This window comes from Bombus terrestris, chromosome 18 (genome assembly GCF_910591885.1).
Source record: "Bombus terrestris chromosome 18, iyBomTerr1.2, whole genome shotgun sequence".
Lineage (NCBI taxonomy): Eukaryota > Metazoa > Arthropoda > Insecta > Hymenoptera > Apidae > Bombus > Bombus terrestris.
This window is the reverse complement of record NC_063286.1, coordinates 3,781,970-3,801,380: the sequence shown is the minus strand read 5'-3', so window position 1 is coordinate 3,801,380 and position 19,411 is coordinate 3,781,970. Positions and strand designations below refer to the sequence as shown.

At 37.0% G+C, this 19,411-nt stretch overlaps 2 protein-coding genes and 1 long non-coding RNA gene across 10 annotated transcripts in view; 2 read left to right on the top strand and 1 right to left on the bottom strand.

Annotated features, from left to right (window-relative positions):
- LOC100651821 (latrophilin-like protein LAT-2) overlaps nucleotides 1–10,537 on the top strand; it is a 73,305-nt gene extending 62,768 nt beyond the window's left edge. For 5 of the 8 annotated variants that reach the window (XM_048414045.1, XM_048414046.1, XM_048414044.1 and 2 more), the window contains 5 exons: nucleotides 3,635–3,894; nucleotides 4,965–5,066; nucleotides 6,171–6,357; nucleotides 8,217–8,303; nucleotides 9,232–10,537. In XM_048414045.1, the coding sequence (XP_048270002.1) occupies nucleotides 3,635–3,894; nucleotides 4,965–5,066; nucleotides 6,171–6,357; nucleotides 8,217–8,303; nucleotides 9,232–9,291 (696 nt within the window). In that variant the 3' untranslated portion in view covers nucleotides 9,292–10,537. Of the gene's footprint in view, nucleotides 1–3,634; nucleotides 3,895–4,964; nucleotides 5,067–6,170; nucleotides 6,358–8,216; nucleotides 8,304–9,231 lie in introns of those variants that run through there. The other 3 variants (XM_048414047.1, XR_007227337.1, XR_007227340.1) reach the window with 3 other exon arrangements.
- Nucleotides 10,538–13,506: 2,969 nt separating this feature from the next.
- Nucleotides 13,507–17,441, top strand: LOC125386860. The gene is made up of 2 exons (XR_007227342.1): nucleotides 13,507–13,723; nucleotides 17,379–17,441. It is a non-coding gene; the product is annotated as an uncharacterized LOC125386860 (long non-coding RNA).
- Nucleotides 14,184–19,221, bottom strand: LOC100645145 (myoneurin). The gene is made up of 4 exons (XM_003402165.4): nucleotides 18,996–19,221; nucleotides 18,181–18,288; nucleotides 16,878–17,472; nucleotides 14,184–16,379 (listed from the first exon to the last, which is right to left on the bottom strand). Exons 1-3 carry the CDS (start codon nucleotides 19,050–19,052, stop codon nucleotides 16,906–16,908), a joined length of 732 nt encoding a protein of 243 aa, XP_003402213.1. The 5' UTR covers nucleotides 19,053–19,221; the 3' UTR covers nucleotides 14,184–16,379; nucleotides 16,878–16,905.
- Between the last annotated feature and the right edge of the window lie 190 nt (nucleotides 19,222–19,411).

Genomic DNA, 19,411 nt, shown 5'->3' with positions numbered 1-19,411 from the left:
TTGCACGATTCTGTTTCTCCCGTGTAGTCTTCCTTAAGCTCCAGTTCTTTCCTTAAAATATTTCGAGTTATAAGAATAGAACCTGCACGCTGTATTATCCGCCAATCGCCAACTGGTATTTTGCGAATATCATTGTTATCGCCAAATAAATAGTTGAGATAAGCCAATGGTGTTCGTCGAACTTTCGAATTTGAAATTTGCTCATTTTGCCTTTTGATATTATATTTTGAATAAATGCGCAAATCACTTGTAAATCGGCGATGAAACATTCTTTAACCAACTTGCAAGCTGATAACAACGTGAATTTAATTTATGTTAAAGTAATTACTTCAAGAAAAACTCTACAGCTTTCCTTTTGTATATCCCGTTACAAAGAGAATAGAATTTAGTGAAACAAAAGATATTCCAAATAAGGAGAGGTGCATATTATTGTGCCCCTGAATATACATTTTGTTTTGGGTTTGTTGAGGTCTAGAAACAAAAGGACTATAAGTAGATTCCTATTGCTGTTTCTTTCTCCTTAAGCCAAAGCTACAAGGTTAACTTTTTGGTAATGTCCTTTGCTAGAAATATATGAACGTGCTCCCTATCATAGCTTCTTCTATTGTATTGTAACACTGAAAGAGTGAGGATCTGGATCAGCATATACTATGCTTATACTTATACTTATATCTATACTTACTTCAATATATCCTTCTATTACAAGTTCATGCATTTGTTCCTCTACCAGTTAACCTCAACAATACCATACATTAAATTAACAAATAATGATAACAGTTTATTTGGTTTTCATCTCATACACTATACCTGTAGTTATACTTATTTCAATATATTTTTCTATTACAAATTCATCCACTCGTTCCCCTATCAGTCAACTTCAACAATGCAGAATTGAATTGAGAACGTGATTTCGGTGGAGAAAATGGCGCAAGTTGGTGTCGCGTAGCGCGAGTATTCCTATCAACGATGAAAACAAGAAGATGGTTGCATCATAACTTGCTCGGAATATTAATGCCGTGGCATGTCCGAGATAGGGTGGCCGTGTTTCAGAACCGTTCATCCGATATTGCGCCAACATCCTTTGGATATTGACACTCGATATCCGGCCGACTGCCAGCCTTCCGTGATAACGTAGCCGCTATGCGTAATACCCAATTTAGTTTCCACTTTCCTCCGTACTATCCGACAACTACCTAACTCCATCAACTTTCCCCTCCGCCATCATCGCCTTCGCTATTTTTTTTCTGTTCGTGTTCTTTTATAAATTGTTGAAGTGGGTCTCACTTCTAACAAAACTCTAATGTTTAATAATAATAATTAAAGCGACTATTATAGTACCGCAAAAAGAGCGAAAAGACGTACAGACAATGTCGACGATAAAGCGCAAATGCCGACAAGCCGAAAGGGTCGGAAAACTTGGATAGGCCTAACGGCCGTTAATATATTTCGGCACCGCAGCAGTTGGTGTTCAGTTAGCCGTCGGAGAGTCAAGAGTGAATAGTCGTTAATCGAGAGTTACGATATCACACTACTGCATTAAGTTCACGTTAAATAATCATCATTAAATAATCCATCTATCAATACATTATCACATAGGATAGAAACCACTGGAAATCCTAATTTCTAACATTTCTGAATAAAGGATTTCTATAGTACATTCATGCATGCATTTGCTCTTTCTATTCCGAAATATATAAAAACCTCAACGCAAATCACCGAATCTTCTTCTTTACCGCGGGAAAACGAAAACATGTTAGCCCGCTGGTTATACAGCTAACAGCAACGACAATCTCGGTATTTCCGATATATTCGATTACAGGTTGTATATAACTGTAACCAATGGTATTCGAGCGACGGTAGCTCGGCAACGTAGCAGCTGGTTTAATCTGAGACAGATGAACCACCGATACCGTGAGTCGTGTCTCCTTCGGTATTCCTGTTTGCTTCCACCTACTATGTACTATGTCGGAGGTTCCGCGTGATCGATCCTCTCCGCGCGGTTGCTTTCAATCGATAGGCCGCACCGCGCCAAGCTACGTCACATCGTGCCGATCGTTCCAATAAAAATTACTAAAGAATATCGTCCCGATCTCCGAATGGAGGATATCCAGTGATCCAGTTAATTTTACGATATGCTTTCGACGAATGTTTCGCGAGGGAGGTAGACGATGTAATGGCGCATCGTGAGAATGTCGAACCTTTTCGGCCTCTTGTAAGACAGTTGATCACACCGTCGATAATGGAGGATCGCGAAAAATAAGATTCCGCTGGTAATTTATTGCGAATCAGAAGCGGGCCAATCTGTTGGAAACGGAAAACTCGAAAACTAGTCGTTAGGAGGATCCCCGAGACCGAAAATGGACACGCCGAAAGAGGAGACGCAATCTCGTTCCGAAAATGTCACGTTTTTGATTGAAGTTAATCCTGTCGGATTTTTGCAGAAAAGTATACGCGTATATTCGGCTGATTCTCCATCCGCGCCCTAATAATCTGTAATGGCACTCGGCAACAAAGAACTTTCCAACGGTTTCGTCCGTCGAAGTATACCATCGTCGAGAGACCGATGAAATATAAGTAAGGTCACGACGAAGCGGAAGTGTCGACAGGCCTAATGAGTCATCGATATCCCTACGGTCCTTCCACGAATAGTTGGGACGAACGCGGTGTAGTGGAGATACTGAGAGGCGACAAAAACGAAACGAATCGGATCAACAGAACAGTCGAGTTGCGACCGGGAAGCGAGATTGGTCAATCGAAATCGAGAGTCGTACGTAAAGAGTCGAAAACGAGAATTGTGAATAAAATGTCGCTCGAAGAAGTCGCGAGTCGAGACTTGTAACAAAGTCATTAAACGTGTTTTACGCGCCCTACACGTCCTACAGAAACCACCTTAATGACGTAGTGAACATTTTGTCGTCTGATTTCAGTAAGCATGGTTCATCGATTATTATTATTATTTTGATGCTTGAGATTTTGACATTTTGTTAAGAAAGAAACTTCTTGTCATATCAGCAAAGCTGATTTTTCGTTTGTTTATAATGTATTAGGTACATAAAAAGTGATAAAGTGACAACTTGCAAGTGTGTTATTGGGACAATATTAGTCAAACTTGTAATAATAAAACGTATAATAATAATATACGGGCTTAGCAAGTAAGTTGGCGTCTTGGACGACGGCCGACACGCTCGAGCAATCGACACTTTTATTACGTCCACCAAGCTGTTGCCCCAATGAGAGGCTGGCAAATTGTCATTTTATTACTTTTTATATAATAAATTACGAACAAACATAACATCAGCCTTGCCGCTATAACACGAATCTTTTTGGCAACGTAAAATGTTTCTAGTCGGCCTCTGCCCGGAAGGTTGGCAACAAACACCCATTTTAGCATTCTCAAACATAAAAATAAGGATAAAAGTGGTAAATCAAGTTTACTAAAGTGTTACGCAGGAAACGTTCACTGCCTATTGGATTATAAACCAGCAGCTTTGCAATTTATTTCTCGCGATCACCCCGAACCGACTGCTAAACGAATTGGATCCTCTTCCTAATAGATTTTGCACAAAACTAATTGTAAGAATAACGAAAATAAAAGAAAATGGAGAAGAAGAAAATAAGATCTCGGTGTTCGCAGGACTGGGAATTATGCATCTCTCTGGAGTTGAGCTTGCAGTATCTTCGGATGACGGTGGTTTGTTGGCTGGCTGCGATGTGTCATCATCTTTACGCAACCGTTGCTTCGATCCCGCGTCGCGACGATCCACCATCTTATTTGAAATACAGTCTGTTCGCCTGGGGTGCACCATTGCTCGATCTGGCCATCGCCACTTTCCTACAGATACGTGAGGCGACCGTCATTTGGAACATAGCGGATCTTACACCTTTCAATTGCTGGTATATTTTCTTCTCCCCCATCTTACTTTTTTCTTTCTCTTTCCCCTACCTTCTTTCGTCGATCTTCTACCCATGTTTTCGTGTAAAACGGAAACCTCGAACGTTTATCGCTATTCGCACGTAATTCCAAGAAGTTGCGTTACGGGATTTCAAAAATGGCGAGTTGGCGCGACGTGACCCGACGACTGCTCATACTTGTAAAAGTTGTAAAATAAAACTTGTAAAAGTTATTACACATCCCCATACTGGAATTACGATTTACCGTTTTACGAGGAGAAATCGACACGGAAACGATACCGAAGTGGCGGTCGAACGTGCAAATAGCATTTTCCGAAATAAAATGATCATCGAGGCCAACTAAAATTTGGCATGGTTTGCTCACTGAAATTTCACGTCGGCTATCTTACACCTCGTTTCGGTGGCAAACATTTTACGCCTTTTACGGCTATTACCAACTTAAAAATTCATGCATTATTTTAACAAGTTCAAGAGAATCTTTTTTAGATTTAACAAAACTTTCCATCATGTTAATTATCGGTTTGTCCTGCTACGTCGAACCCTGCGCGAATACTCTTTGAAATTTAATTTCCCGAATAAAGCGATAGCTATGCTTTTGAAACGAATTAAAAACGTCACGATATAGGAACGATGTGATATCGTTTTATCTCGTCCCTGATCTCGTTCCGATTTTCGACTAAATATTCAAAACTCGTTTTCCTATTCCCTCTTCCGTCGCATAGCGTCGCGAAATTTTAAGAACGAAATTCTCCAGGTTGAACAATCGTATTTTCATTGTATCTTCTCTGCTATTGTTCCATCGTTTCCTATTTTCAGCTACCGAAAGGCAACTGAAAGAGAGCAATGGAAATGTGATTTTACTCGATTTTCCGTTTCGTAACTATTGAATTGTCGCACGTAGTCTACTGTGTGTGACACGGTTCTGGATAAACAGGTTGCAATACTAAAATTTGGGTGCCAGATGCCTTCCAATATTATATTTTGAGCGTTCTTACTTCGGCGCGTTGCATATTATAATTTGGACGTTACAAACACGATATAATCTGTTACAGGTTTCTAGGAACGAAGGCAACGATTTATGCGTACGGCTTGCCAGTGGCTCTTCTGCTTCTTTCCGCCGGCTACTATCTAATCAAAGCTGCGATTGTATCCAGGTACACTGCTTTTCACCAAAAATATGCGTCGTCTCGAAATAAATCTGCGGTTTAGGAAAAATTGTGTTGAAAAGTGGACGGTAAGAAAGAAACGTATGGTGTATTCACTGGTTACGACGCGCCCGAGTGCTTGTTCGGGCTGATTTCCATTTAGCTACCATGTATAATTCAGTGGAGCAAATCCAGTCTTCTCTCAAGTTTATTTACTATTAATCTTTCAACGGCCAACAGCGCATCCTTCGCACTAGTACAATACGTATCGATCTACGGATCGACACGAAAAATGTGGCACTCCTCTCCGAGCGTAGAGAGCGTAGAGACCTGTGTGTGACGTGTAAACGTATCGTCCTTAGCAACGAGAAATCTCGTCGTAATTTACAACGCTCATTCGCGGCCATTTTGTTCGAACCAGAGTTGAGCATCGTTCGCCATTGTCTCGAATAAATGTTTGTCTACGATAATTATTCAAACAAATTCTATATTAATCGAATATTTTATCTTGGTAATAATTATTTGTTATTAGTAACAAAATTGTTTTCTATATGATTACAAAATTATTCGAATAATAATACGAATAATCGTTTGTGTGTACTTAATTTGATGGAGGTACTAGTACAATTTTTACTATTAATTTACCAAATGACTAGTTAACTATGGAACATTATTCTATTATGACATTTGAGAAAAATGAATTATAAGAGCCAATACTACAACAATTGGACAACGAAGCTCGAAAATATATTTCACCTTCAGTATTTTGTAATAATATATAAATATTTATAATAATATATAAACAATAATAATAATAATAAATAATATATAAATATTTATATTACAATATATAATTTTATTCGAATAAATTCTAATCTGAGTATATTATCCAATTCAATTTTTATTCGGATAAATTCTTATACAAATAATCTCTTGTTCAAATAAATTCTCATTCGGACAAATATTTATTTATTAGGATGTTTGTTCATTAGTGGCGAATAAAATGTTATTCCTTGTATTTATTTATTATTTGTTATTCGAATAAAATTCTGCTCGTTTCCAGTTTTGATCAGAAACGATCACAGAATATTTTAGCGAATTTCTTTTGTGCAGATACACGTGCAGCATGCAACTGGAAATTAAGCAACGCGAGAAGATGAAGAGAAGGAGAGCGTTGCAAATTATTCTGTTTTTAAAAGTGTGTTTAATAGTGGGTCTCATAGCTGGGTGCGGGGTGGCGTCCAGGGTGTGGAAAGTCCCTTTTCTCTGGGCTGTATTCTGTACTGGACATTCTTTGCAGGTAAAATAATAATTGTCTAATAAATACTACAACTTGCAGAAAGATATATATCTACGACCTTGCTATCTAACTGGAATATCTAACTGGAAAGTTCCAGCTACAGTCTTCTACTAGAATTCGATAAAACAGAACGTGCGGCTTTGACCTACGATTAGTTTTGTTGGAAAAGCAATCTTCTTATTGGTTTCTGGCTGCCAAGTTTCTTCCTTTCTATACGATCAAGTCTGATTTTGCGATTATCGAGATTTATATAGTTTGAATAGAACAAAACCGATCGAACGATTGGAAGGTAAAAAAGCGCGTAACCGTGCGATAAACAGCAAGCGGAAGTTCTCTCGACAGAAGTCACGTTGGAAGTTTCCACCAATAGCCATTCGAGACTCTAGTCGGGTCGAGTCGGGTCTTAAACGGTTATTCGACGACATTTTCTTCGTATGCGGCCTGAGTATCAAATGTTTTCCACGTAGAGACTTTTCCATATGGAAGAACGATGGAAGACGACCCTTGCCTTTCTTGCACATACTTTTCCCTAATCGAATATTCAATTCCCTTCACCTCGATTATTCTTTTCTTATCTACGTTGCGCCATTTTGTCTTACGCTTTTTGCCCTTCCACTGTCTTTTCGCATGGACTTATAAGTAAAAATTTCCTCGCGCCGCATTACGACGCGTTTTATCGATATTCGGTAAGTGACCGCTTTACAATTAGCTTCAGCGACTTAATACATACGTATACGTATGTCGAATAAATTTCAATCAATCTTGAATTAATATCAAATAGTAGCGCGCTAAAAAAGTTTGAGAACGTTTGTTAATAATTTCTGTGCAAGTGCGATAGTTGATATTCCTCCGTCAAAGATTCACGCGCTTCAACAGAGTGAAAACGTGTATTATTAGACAGTTCGAAACGCATTTACTTAAGGTAATTTCTCAGAGAGAATGCTTTGAAATATCAGCAAAGGACGGTTGAAAATCGGGGTATATGAGCTTCAGGGCAAACGCTCGGTAAACGCGGAAACGTCCGTACCATACGAAAGCGAATTATTCATACGAAACGAAGCGGATGCCTCTACTTGATCTCATGCGCAAAAGAGATATGTAGTTGTAGTTGCAATTGGAGTTAGTGTTTTCGGTGTCAGAGCATAGCCCGTGAAAGAAAAGTCGTAAAATTTTCATGGCGAAGCAAATATCGCCTCTGGCTGGTAACAACATTTTTTATTTGCAAGTTTCGCGTGACAGTAGCAGCAAGGGAATGAAAGCGAAACGCAAATACGTCGTTGAAAAAATAGATTTCTACGAATTGTTTTTGATATTGCACGGTAACTCGAATATTTTTGAATTAGTTTTGACGATAAAAGGTAATTATCACGCAGATTAAAAAATTGTACGCGTATTTAACATTCTACTGGAATTGCACGTTCGTTCGTTCATCGAATGAAACTCTTGCCAACTTTATCGAGCGATCCGACGGAATTCAAATCTTTTCAGCTATTTGCTGCTTAGACGAACAATAGAGTTATTCGAACGAACGATTTAAAGACATATCGAATGAAACGTTCGTCCTTCTATTCTCAGCAGACTTCCCGGACGATATTCCACTTTTGGTTTTTAGCTGTTTTAACGTTTTCCTGGAAAGCGTGGGCGATACACGTAAGTATATGTCACCACTAATTGCTAGTAGGATCGATTTGTCTTCGCGTTCGGTCTGTCCATCGAGTAAATTCGAACACAGCACCTGAACTTTTTCCCATTCGCTTGGGATTCGCAGTCTCTATCGGTAACGTTAAATATCACACGTGTATCCTATTTCTGCTTTCTTTTCTTTGCATGGATGATCCATCGACCGATCGATACGGCAGGGACTAGTTGTAGCGCTATCCGTCGCGTGCAACTGCAGAGTTTTGAAAATCTACACCAAGAAGTCGTACAAGCAACCAAAACAACAGGTAAATCTCTATCCTCTCTGTTTTTCTTTTCTCTATTCCCCAAAAGGTGCTTAATTTTTGAAAACCGCTTATTTCGTTCTGTGTTTAGTTATAGTCCGACAGTTAACGACAGATTTGTCCGACTCATTTTCTTAACTTTGTAAAAATGTTTTTCGTAACGAATATGCTTTATTAGTTGGTGTCTGCCGTGCGAGTGACAAAACGATTTCGATTTGATTCTTTAAAGTAACTTCTTTTCTAGTCTAGAAAAAGTTTGCCGTGCTCTTCGTAGCCTTCGTGGTTTGTGGCGCGCCTCGTTTCTTCAGGTGACTGATAGACTTTGTCTTGCAGATAATGTAGTAGAGCGACCTTATCTGAACATTTATTTCGTGATGTTCATAGTTGAGAAAAGTTATTTTGGCGTCGTTAATGATCTCAGTCAACGAAACTATCCTTTGTCACATAGTTGGACGCTCCTGTTGAGCTTTGTTTCGCCTATATTTTAGAGAACTGTCATTTTCTTTGTTTATATATAACACCAAAATAATAGAATAACGTTAAAAAAAGTGTTAATAAAATCGGCCTAAAATTTCTGCCGCTGGCTTCCGAATTATTTCGATACGATAATTGCTAGGGAAAATACTTGAATTTAAACAAGCTGAAATCGCCAACAAGTAGCCTCGGACTGTGGCGTCATAACTTGTCGACTTGAATTATTCGATGTTCAAAAATAGATTTCATCGTGTGTTTATTTCGTTTCGGTATCTGACCGATAACATTACATTGCAGCGCAGAATCAAACGAATTTTATCCAGCCACTGCTATATCGTCGTTAATCGATATTAATCTTTCACAGTGATTTCACGCGCGATTCGAACGTATCCAGCGAACGAACCGTACTAAGCGTCGAAATGTAACAAACGTATCGCAACACTGTTTATTTTTACAGATCGCGCATTCTAGTAGCAGCAGCATGCAACTGCTCGCACCTGCACCAGATCCGGTCTAGATCCACAAATTTTCGGCTACATTTGCGGACGAAGCCACCAACGAAGATGAAAGTAAAGGGCCATCGAAACAAAGGATTTCCATTACATTTTTCATCTAAACGTATCTCTCGCTCTCTCCGAAATGATTCTCTAGTGCAGCAACATAGATTCGAGAGATATTCTTCTCCTTCTATTACATTTACGAAACTGAGACATATTTCGAACAAAATCGATTTTCATTTGCTGCTCGAGAACGGTTGAAAACATTGGAAAGATATCAAACGTTTAAAGCTAAATATCACTGTGAACTTTGACGATTCTCTGCTGTGCTGTTTTCTTGGGTCAAAGATTTATTCGATTATAGGAGAAAAAAAGCACGGACAAGGAGAGAGTTCAGGAGAAACGATCTCGAACGTGAAGAAAAAGAAACGGCGAGAGAACAGTCGTAATTTACTTTAAATTACGTTTTCCGCTTTCCGGTGGCCGCGTTCAAAGCCTGCGAGCCAAACGCGCTTGAGTAGAGGCTTTTCGTGGCAGGAAGCGGTAGCGAATATCGCGCGCCGTTCCAAACCAGCGAAACTGGAAAGATCAAATTTCATGAGTCTATCGCGTCAGTGGCCACAAAGACGACCACCGGACGCAAAGAGATTATGTCGAGATAGTCGCGTCAATGTATTGCGTCGTTGTTGATATCACAAGCCTTGCATTCCGTGCACGTCGAATGCCACGCTGTAAACGGCATCGCTCCGCACTACTCCGCACAATTTCACCAGATCGAATTGGAAGTAGACGTACGAGTAACTCTTAACATATCCGCCATATCGTCTCTCGTCGCATACACGAATGCCTCTTTTTTTTGCCTTATTTTTCGATCCATTTTACGAAACTACTTTATTTTCTCGACCTTCGTAAGAAAGAGTAAATCGCGTAGAACCACCAACGAAGCAACTAGCGCCAACGGATAGAGAGTAAATCATGCGGCATTTCGGTAATGCGAGTATTTGCTCATTACGGAGAAAATCGGAACGAAAGAGGAACGAAAGATGAAAAAGAATGGATCCAATATGAAAGGAGCGGAGGCGCGGTGCATTCGGAAGCGCGTTCGGGAACGCGTTCCCAACGGTTTTGCGGCTGTCATTTCCCTGCGATGTAATTAACACTTGGTAATCACCTATGCGATCGCGTTAGTACACCTAACCACCAGCACTCTGTAAATGTAAACGCATGTAGTTATGAGGAAATAAATATTTTGAAATCCAATAGAAACTGTGGAATGCCGAGGCACATCGGTTCGTGAACAATTTCCCTAGTTAATCGACCGCTTCGTCGACTAGTCGTGGCTAGTCGAGAAACAAGATCCGTTTGTTAAACCAATTACCGATTTCGTTGCAACCACGCCACTGCCCCCTTCGTCCAGTTTCCCTATTCCATCTCGAAATCAATGCTGTCACCGCTCTAATTGCAGGGACAATTAATTTACGTGAGCTCGCCGCAATCCGTTATCGTTATCTCGATAATTGCGCGAATTACACAGAACAGGAAATTCTCGGAGATGGTAAGCATCTAATACGTATCTGTTTGTGAACTGTAAACACTGAAAAGCGAAGTTTTATCTACAACGAACGTATCCGATCTGTACCGATCAGCGAGTAAACACGAACACCATCACCAGTGAAATAGTAATCGCTAAAGATTCTAATTACGCATATACATACTTGGTACGCTTGTATCTTGTGCTCCTGCCAACCAACGAACAACGACTCAACTTTCGGTCAAATATTAACAACTTTATGTGAAAAGTCCGCAGAGGATGGCATCGTTCTTCTCATTCGCGGTGGCGTTATCGATTAAATCAAACGTTGTAACTTTCATTAACTACGCGCTCTTATCGTTAACGAAAGTCGTGTTATCGCGTCCAAATTTGTGTCACTTCCTTTGCTCTTAATTTTCTCCATTTCCCACAAAATATTCAACGAGAAAATGTCAAACTCGCGGAAGAACTCCGTCGTGTTGATTGCCATGTCGATAATCACTCGCGTTTGACTCAACTATGCAATTTCATAGGACTCGTGCGTTCAGAAGTTTAAACCAAAAGTGTAAAATATTTTAAAAGCCTCTGTAAGGACATATCTTTATGATTAGAAAAGGAGACTATATAACCGATGTAAACGTGCCACGACCGACCGATGAAAACACCGTGTCATGTCGCGCTGTCTCGCCTAGCTATCTGACATTTAATTATCGAGAAGCAGCGCGATGGCCGATGCAGCGAGCCGCACCCCTTTTCGCTCGTTCGTTCGTAAACAGTTTCTTTTTATCTTGTCGTCAACGCGACACGCTGCGACTCGTGCCAAACGCTCCTATTCGATTCTTTGTACAACGTTGCCATTCCGTACACCTGTTCCAAGATTCGTACAAGTACATATCTGCTATAGAATAATTTCTTGACTATTTCAAAGCATTTGAATGTCGGAACGATTTTGCAACTATCTTTCTCGTTTATCGACGTCTTTCTATCAGTCTTTTTTTGTATTTCGAATAACGATGGCGAATATAGTAAAAGGACGAAATGAAAAACACATTTCTGGCAAAAGGCTGAAACAGAATTTAAATTGGTAGATCAGTCGACAGATCTACCAATACAGATCATACCATATACAAACCACACAAATAAGAAGCAAAGATGACTCATAAGTAGAGAAAATATAGAAGAAATGAAAAGACATTAAAATATCGGTCCACGATTGTTCGTAATAGCGAGCGAAAGGCCTCGTTTCCACTGAAACAAATTGAATAACCTTTTATTGCTATTCCATGTTTCCTGAAAAAGTTATCGCATAATGTTTCAGTGTGGATAGAATGTTTCTATAAGTTGCTGTTTGTTGGAAATGTCTTGGAATGTAGCAACGAGAGACAGCAGAAAGTTGTTCGTTGTTGCTTCGGTGAAAACGAGGCCTAACAATCATGCGCTCGTCCATCGAAGTCAAGGCCAACCTAAGTAGATATCTGTTATATGTATAGTTAGGTCTGTGGATCGTCAAAAAACGCGCAGATCAACAATGTTACACGAACTAAAGGTTAATTGATTTTGACGCAAAGATAACGTGGACGTCGAACAAGAAAGAAGTGAATTTTCATTAGAATAACGGCGAGCGCATTAATTTGAACGCCTATATATGTATACATACGGTCACGAATTAAAACATTGAAACACTCTTTGAAACAAAATAACTTTCTAAAAATTAGACCAAACGACTTGAATCTTTTCTAGAAGTAAAAGGACTAGTTTACTAGATGATGCATAAAAAAATTTTGAAAAAATTGTAATTGGCCGGAACCGCGAAAAAAAATAGTAAAGGTCACTTTTTACAACTTGTTTAAAAATTTAGAAAGTATACTTTATAGATTTATGTTAATTATATATGTGCTAAAAATGTCATCGAAATCAAACGGTTAAAACTAATGAAAATTGCAGTTTTCTACGACTTTACGCCTATATCTGAAATAAATCTACATTTTTGTTCATTTTTTGATGCCTATTGCCTATTTCTATATTAATCGATTTCGATGAAATTTTCAACATGTGTATGTATAGCTGGCATAACCCTTCATAATATGTTACTTACATTTTCGTTACAGGCCCAGATAAAAATGTTAGTAAAAAGTGACCTCTATTATTTTCTTCGCATTTCCAATCAACTGCAGTTTAGAAAAAAAAATTTAACCTATCTTCTAATAAACTAATTCTTTTAACTTCTTAAAAAGATTCAAGTCGTTTAAGTCTAATTTTTAAAAAGTAATTCTGTTTTAAAGGCTGTGTCAATACTGTATGTATGTATGTATCAAAAAAATTGAGTACGAACGATGAATAATCCGATTAAACACGAAATTCGTATTACACTTGGAAATAAGCACAACCAATAAAGAGTTAGCAAAGCAACCAAAGATTTCCTCCGTTTACGTAAACACCCATTCTCTTCTTTTAGAACTTTATAGATGATTTTGTAACTTAATTTAAAAAATAACAATAGTTAAAAGATTGTTCTTCGTGTAAATTTCTCTGTAGTAACAAACTGATGATAACAATCACGTTTTTATAGTTCTTGTTTGGATATAAATAGAATTTTTACTATTAAACGAAAACGAGCATGATAACTCTTTCCTCTTTTTTTTTTTGCTTCGTTTCGTTTTAAGATATATTCAATTTTTCTTTTCCGTTATTGCAATCTGTTTTAGAGTTTATTCTTTTTAAACAAATTCTGTGAATAATCCGAATTATTGGTTCTGCACGCATTTTTCTTCCTTTCGCTTTTAAATTCGCGGTATTTGTAAAGCGCTGCGATCTCGCCATCTGGTAACTAAACGCAATCGATTAAATAGTGGAATCGACATTGTTGACTGTTGATAATTACGATAGCAAGAATTGTATTCAACATCGAACGATACGATAACGTGAGTATGCTTAAAATTTGTTTATTTGTCATGATAATCTTTTCTCCGTTTTTATAGGCAATATTTAACGTTCGTGAGAAATATTTATACTCTCGTAAAATACTTTTAAAAAAGATATCGAATTTTATCAGAACTAATATACTGATTGTACAAAATCATTGTCTTTCATCCTGATTTCTATTAATATTTACAGCTCCAGCTCTGAAACGATTGTTCAACTTAAACATAATTTACGAAAATCTCTAAATTCCATTTATAGAGACACTATAAATTTCTCGACGACGAAAACGAACATATCGTTCGTGTAACTTGTATACCACGTCTATTAAGCAAAGCATATTTCATTTTTATATCTCATTTTATATCTGTTCACAAATAGATTTATTGATAACGACTTTTTTAATTATTTCTCGTCTTCTCTTAGCTTCTCTTAGATATCTGCGAGATCTGACACATCACATTTCGATAGATATATTTTTGATGTTTTTTTTTTTCTTTTTGAATTGCAAATTTGTTAAATGTTCGTCAAATTGTAGTACAGATTGTATCAAACGGATAAATTTTATACATACTCGCACACATCGTTGCGAATTGAATTATCCAAATATGATCAAAGTACAATAAATGTACAGTAATATGAAAACGTCTATTGGTGTCGACTACCGAGAATGACAAATGTTAAACTTAAGTTTTCAATAACCTATTTTTCACCGCGAGTTATTCATGTAAAAACATGATTCTCTTGAATTTCTCAAACCGAAGAAGAACTTCCTTTAGCTATTCTTTATAAGAGCTGAAGTATAAGGTTCAGGCTGATAAGAATTCTCTAATTTATAACAAGAATAATACACAGCTAAAATAGTAAATATATATAATATATATATGCGTATGTATATGTTTATGTATATATACACATACGTATTGTAAAAATTCTAATATCGAACCTCGTAGACACTTTTTCTCATAAATGCTAATCATTTACATACTTATGTATAGATAAAATAAATGTACCGTTTACTCTCTCTCTCTCGTAAAAAGGACTAAATGTTCTAATTTATAACGTAATATGTATCATAAAGATTAGTGTTTAACTGAATTAGTAAAAAATATGTTTCAGCTATACTTTCTATATTTTCTATAACAGATGTTCACGCTGACACATGTCGTTCCAATCCTTCACGCTACCACGTCGAAGATAAGATCAATTGCCACACACGAAGCTTAACCTTAACTATATACACGCGTATCGCATTTGATTTTAATCTCTCGCGAAAAGCGACGCTTTGTCTCGTCGTGCTACTTACAAGAAAAAGAAAAAATACATGGAATGGCAAATCCTATTTTCCCTTACAGTACAAGTAATTATCAGAAGCAAGCAACTTAGCTAAAACCATTTTCTTTTCTACCTTTTTTCTTTTTCTTTCTTTGTTTACAAACTCTGTCAATTATCTGAATAACGCTTGAGTTAGAAATAAATTCGATCAATTATTTCAGAATTTATCCGAAAATTTTGCAACAAATATTAAGGAAGAGGAGAAGGATAAAGTTATTTTACATTCGCGTGATCTAAAAGATATGTAAGCGCGATCAAAACAAATTGCTTCTTTAATTGCACACATGTTCGAACGTTCAACTATTAGATTTATCATTCCATTTCTGTATTTCGTTAAAACCTGTAGACCTTTTAATTAGATATAGTTCAATGAATTATATAATCTATCTGTACATTCACAACCGTTCAAATACACAATAATATCAACATATTTAATATTGGACCATTAAATGAAAAGAAAACGGCTTAATAAAAAGATTTACATTCATTACAGAACATCGACGGGCAGCGAAATTCTATTATAAAAAATACATATGCATAAATTTATTATACAATATTTTTGTCGTTTTTCATTTTCTTCTTTTTTCAATTTGAACGATAGGAAGAAAGCATATCCTATTAAAGTGTTAGTTGCCAAATACAAAAGAAACTGAAAATATGAATAATCGAAAAACCGGTTGTTATTAGTAACACTGTACGAGGAAGGAGAATTGATATCACGTCACGACGCGTTTCTCAGAAATTTTATTTCTGCATACCATGAAAAAAGAGAAATCGTTTCACCATAATTCTCATATATTCCATTTCATTCAGTCGTTATTTATATAAGATAAGATATTACAGTAATTTACTATGTACGAATTAATTTTAGCTACTTCCATATCAGATCTGAATTGAAGACTGGTGTTTAAAGACTCCGGCCTCAGCTCTGATTTGAAAACAACTTGTCTATATAAGTCCATATTAAATATATTTTACAATAATATTATCATTGTACATGAACAACGTACGCTCTACACCTTGTTTTTGCATCGTAAACTAATCAGTGCACGAGTAATTTTACTCTTTATCGAAGTAGAAGTACATTAGTACAACTACTCTATGGTACACCCAATACCACTTAATACATTAATTAAACATATAATTATCCTGGCAATGAATGTATATCAAAAACATATCTCAATATTTCGTCTGCGAATTAAAAAGGAAAATAATACTCGTGTACGCTGATTAGAATAACGATCGGCAAGAAGGTGTCAATTTGTTAAAATAGACGAGGGGACTGGATTTGTAACCCCATTGTGTGCGCCGCCCTGGTACCTGCTACAGTAAAAGCAATATTTTATAACAAATTCTTTGTTTTTAAACAAGCTATAATTACGTTTTGACAATGCTCTCTATGATTCAATTTGCTTTCTAATCATGTACTGACATTATTAAAATTTATAAAAATCTATACAAGTTTTATACCATTCATACTTCGTGTTATTAAATAATTTTATACTATGTACTCTTATACTAATCGAAAAGACTGAGAATGCATGGAACGACAATATATCTCCTGTCTCATATGTTATGACCAACGATAATACATATAGTTATGAAATTGTATATTTATAATTAATGCACATTTTTATATTCGTTAGCAATAATTACAGTTATTTGCACATCCATAAAAGTTCAGGAGTGTAAATACATGAAAATAGTTATACATTTTTTTTGTAACACTCATACATTCTCATTCCTTTCCACTTTATTCAACCAAAGTCTAACCAATGCTAATGACGAGTCAAAGAATCAATTGTAAAAAAAAGTGCTTACATGAAGTTGGTAAACAGACGAAAGGAGGTTATTCCTTATTTTCTTCTGTAGTAGTAGCATTAGAAGGATTTTGAGACTCTGATGAAGATGAAGGTGGTGCCTCTGTTGTTGTGTCTGTTGCATCTTGACTCGAATCCGAGCTATCCTTTATGTCTTCCTCCTTTTTCTCTTCACTGACACTAGAACTCTTGCTTTCTTCTGCGAAGCTTTCCGATTCTTCTGTAACTTTTTCCTCCTTGAAATTAGAGTCAAGCACCTTATCAGAAGCCTCTTTACTTTCAGTTTTCGCAACACTCTTGTCCTCGTTATCCGCCAATTTTTCTGTTTCCTCTTTGTGTTCATCCACGTCCATTTTCATAGATTCCTCCTCAGAATGCTTTTCGCTTTTATTGTTAGCTGCTTCTTCGTCTGTATTATTGTCATTATTTTTCTCTTGTCGTTTAGGACGCCCGCGTCCACGACCGGTGCCTTTTGTTGATGTATCCCTCTTTTCTTTTTTAGGTGGAGATGGCACAGGTGTTGATGAGGTTAGGCCTCGTGCTGAACTACGTGTGCGCCTCCTCCCTTCAACTTCTCCAACAGATGCATTTAAATCCTGCAATAGGAGATCACCCACTATTAATCATAACTCTAAATGCAGCATAATCCAAATAGCATCTTACAACAAATCAGCTTCTTACAACAATAATGAAAATTTTAAAATACGATTAAAATGCATAGTATACTCTACTACCCGCGCAATTAAACAATAACATGACTTCTTTTTGTAATTTAGTCTATGCCTATTAATTTTTACTTTAGCGAAATAATATAAAAATTCATGTTATTTGTACATATCCTTACTACAACTATAACGTAAAAGTGAGATTAAACACAGAAATGTGAAAAGATATAATACTACATATATATCAATAATTAGAGTAACAACAAAGAATCAGCTATTCAATCTGAAAAATATGAATGACTTCATAATTGGCGGTTACAACGTGTATTAGCGGGAAATCCTCTGTCTCCCTCCCCCACCTGAGAGAATTCCCCTTGCCCCTACTCCAGCCCTTTGTATCCCCACTCTTAACACCCTTTTCCTCACGTAGGCAAACAATATTTACGGGCAGGCTAAATGGAGGGAAATAATAAAGGGATGAAATCTTGATTCTTTGAATTTTGGGAACATTTACAAATTTTTCGACAAACCTAATTCTCACCGTGTAATCTAATTTTAAGAAAATAAGGAAAATACATAAACAGAAAAGAATAAAGAAAGAAAGGTATAAACGAAGAAAAAAAAAAAAACAGAACGCACCTTTGTGACTCGCTCTCCTTCTTGAGCCAATCTTTCTAGTGTAGAGAGTCTTTTCGTGCCTCCTCGTTTATTTTTCGTTGGACTTGGTTTCTCTTCTGCTGAATGATCCTGAAAATAAATAATTGCTGCATTTTAAGAAGATTCGATGAAATATATAAAAATGCATCGTCTCGTAATTGTAATCATAACTTAATGTAAAGTAGTAGAAACAAATTAAATGGTAAACGATTTAAGGATTATGTCGAACTAACAGAAAAACGCATAAACGTGATAATAATTACACCCGTGATAAGATTATCAAGAACCGTTGAACTATATGAGAATACATAGCAGGTTTATTTAAGTTTCCCGCCATTTTGCCAAGTCGATATGTATTTCTAGCGTCGTAGTCTCGAACAATGTTCCTAAAAGAGAGTGAGTTTTCGTAGAAAACCGTATGACAGACAGTCTTAGAATCAAAATCTATTTCCCGCCTTTTTTTGTACAGGCTTATTGCCATTAACCAGCGACTCCCTTCGTCACGAGAGTTACAAATAAAAAACATCCACCATCTTTGCTAATGAAGGACAAACGGCGCAGCTTTGAAAAATCACTGAGCCTGTAGCTACGCGGTATAAAGCGTCCGTGCATTTTAGCTGTATAGCTTCGTGTCTCACGTAATCACTTTTCAAACGACATTTCTTTATCGTAGCACAAGCTATTCCATCGAATTTTCGAGAGAACGAGCGTCTCTTCGTATTTCAGGGGCGCAACACGCCGCCTTAGCATGAAAACTCGGCTTGATGAAGATATTTCTCGTGCTTCCCTCTGCTTACCTTTGACACATCCTCGATATTGTTATCGTTCTTGCTCTCCGCCTTGATCTCCGACATTTCTTCGCAACTGAATCACTCAAAAACACTGGAAAAACCACAATTTCTCAACAAGAATCCGTGCTGAACCCGGTCGCACTGTTTATACGATAAGCAAAGATGGCGGTTAGCGTGGGTCACGTGATACATCGTCAAACGCAGAGCGGGAGTTCAGAGCGCCGCCTTGCGATTAACCGAGTAATTTGACACGTAGCGACGCATAACGCATGGAACATTTTAAATTCATTCATGTAACTTTTACTTTGTTATTCTTCATCATCCGTAACTGTTAATTTATCTGTTGATGTTCTTTTCGATCTTATCGATAGAACCATTATACAACTTTTTTTTTAACACGATGAAAATACTTGGTTACTGTA

Coding starts and splice junctions, on each gene's coding strand:
- LOC100645145 (XM_003402165.4), bottom strand. CDS start 19,052: ATGTCGGAGATCAAGGCGGAGAGCAAGAACGATAACAATATCGAGGAT. Junction 18,289..18,995: donor ATATCGAGGATGTGTCAAAG/GTAAGCAGAGGG, acceptor ATTTATTTTCAG/GATCATTCAGCAGAAGAGAA. Junction 17,473..18,180: donor AAGGAGAGCGAGTCACAAAG/GTGCGTTCTGTT, acceptor CTCCTATTGCAG/GATTTAAATGCATCTGTTGG.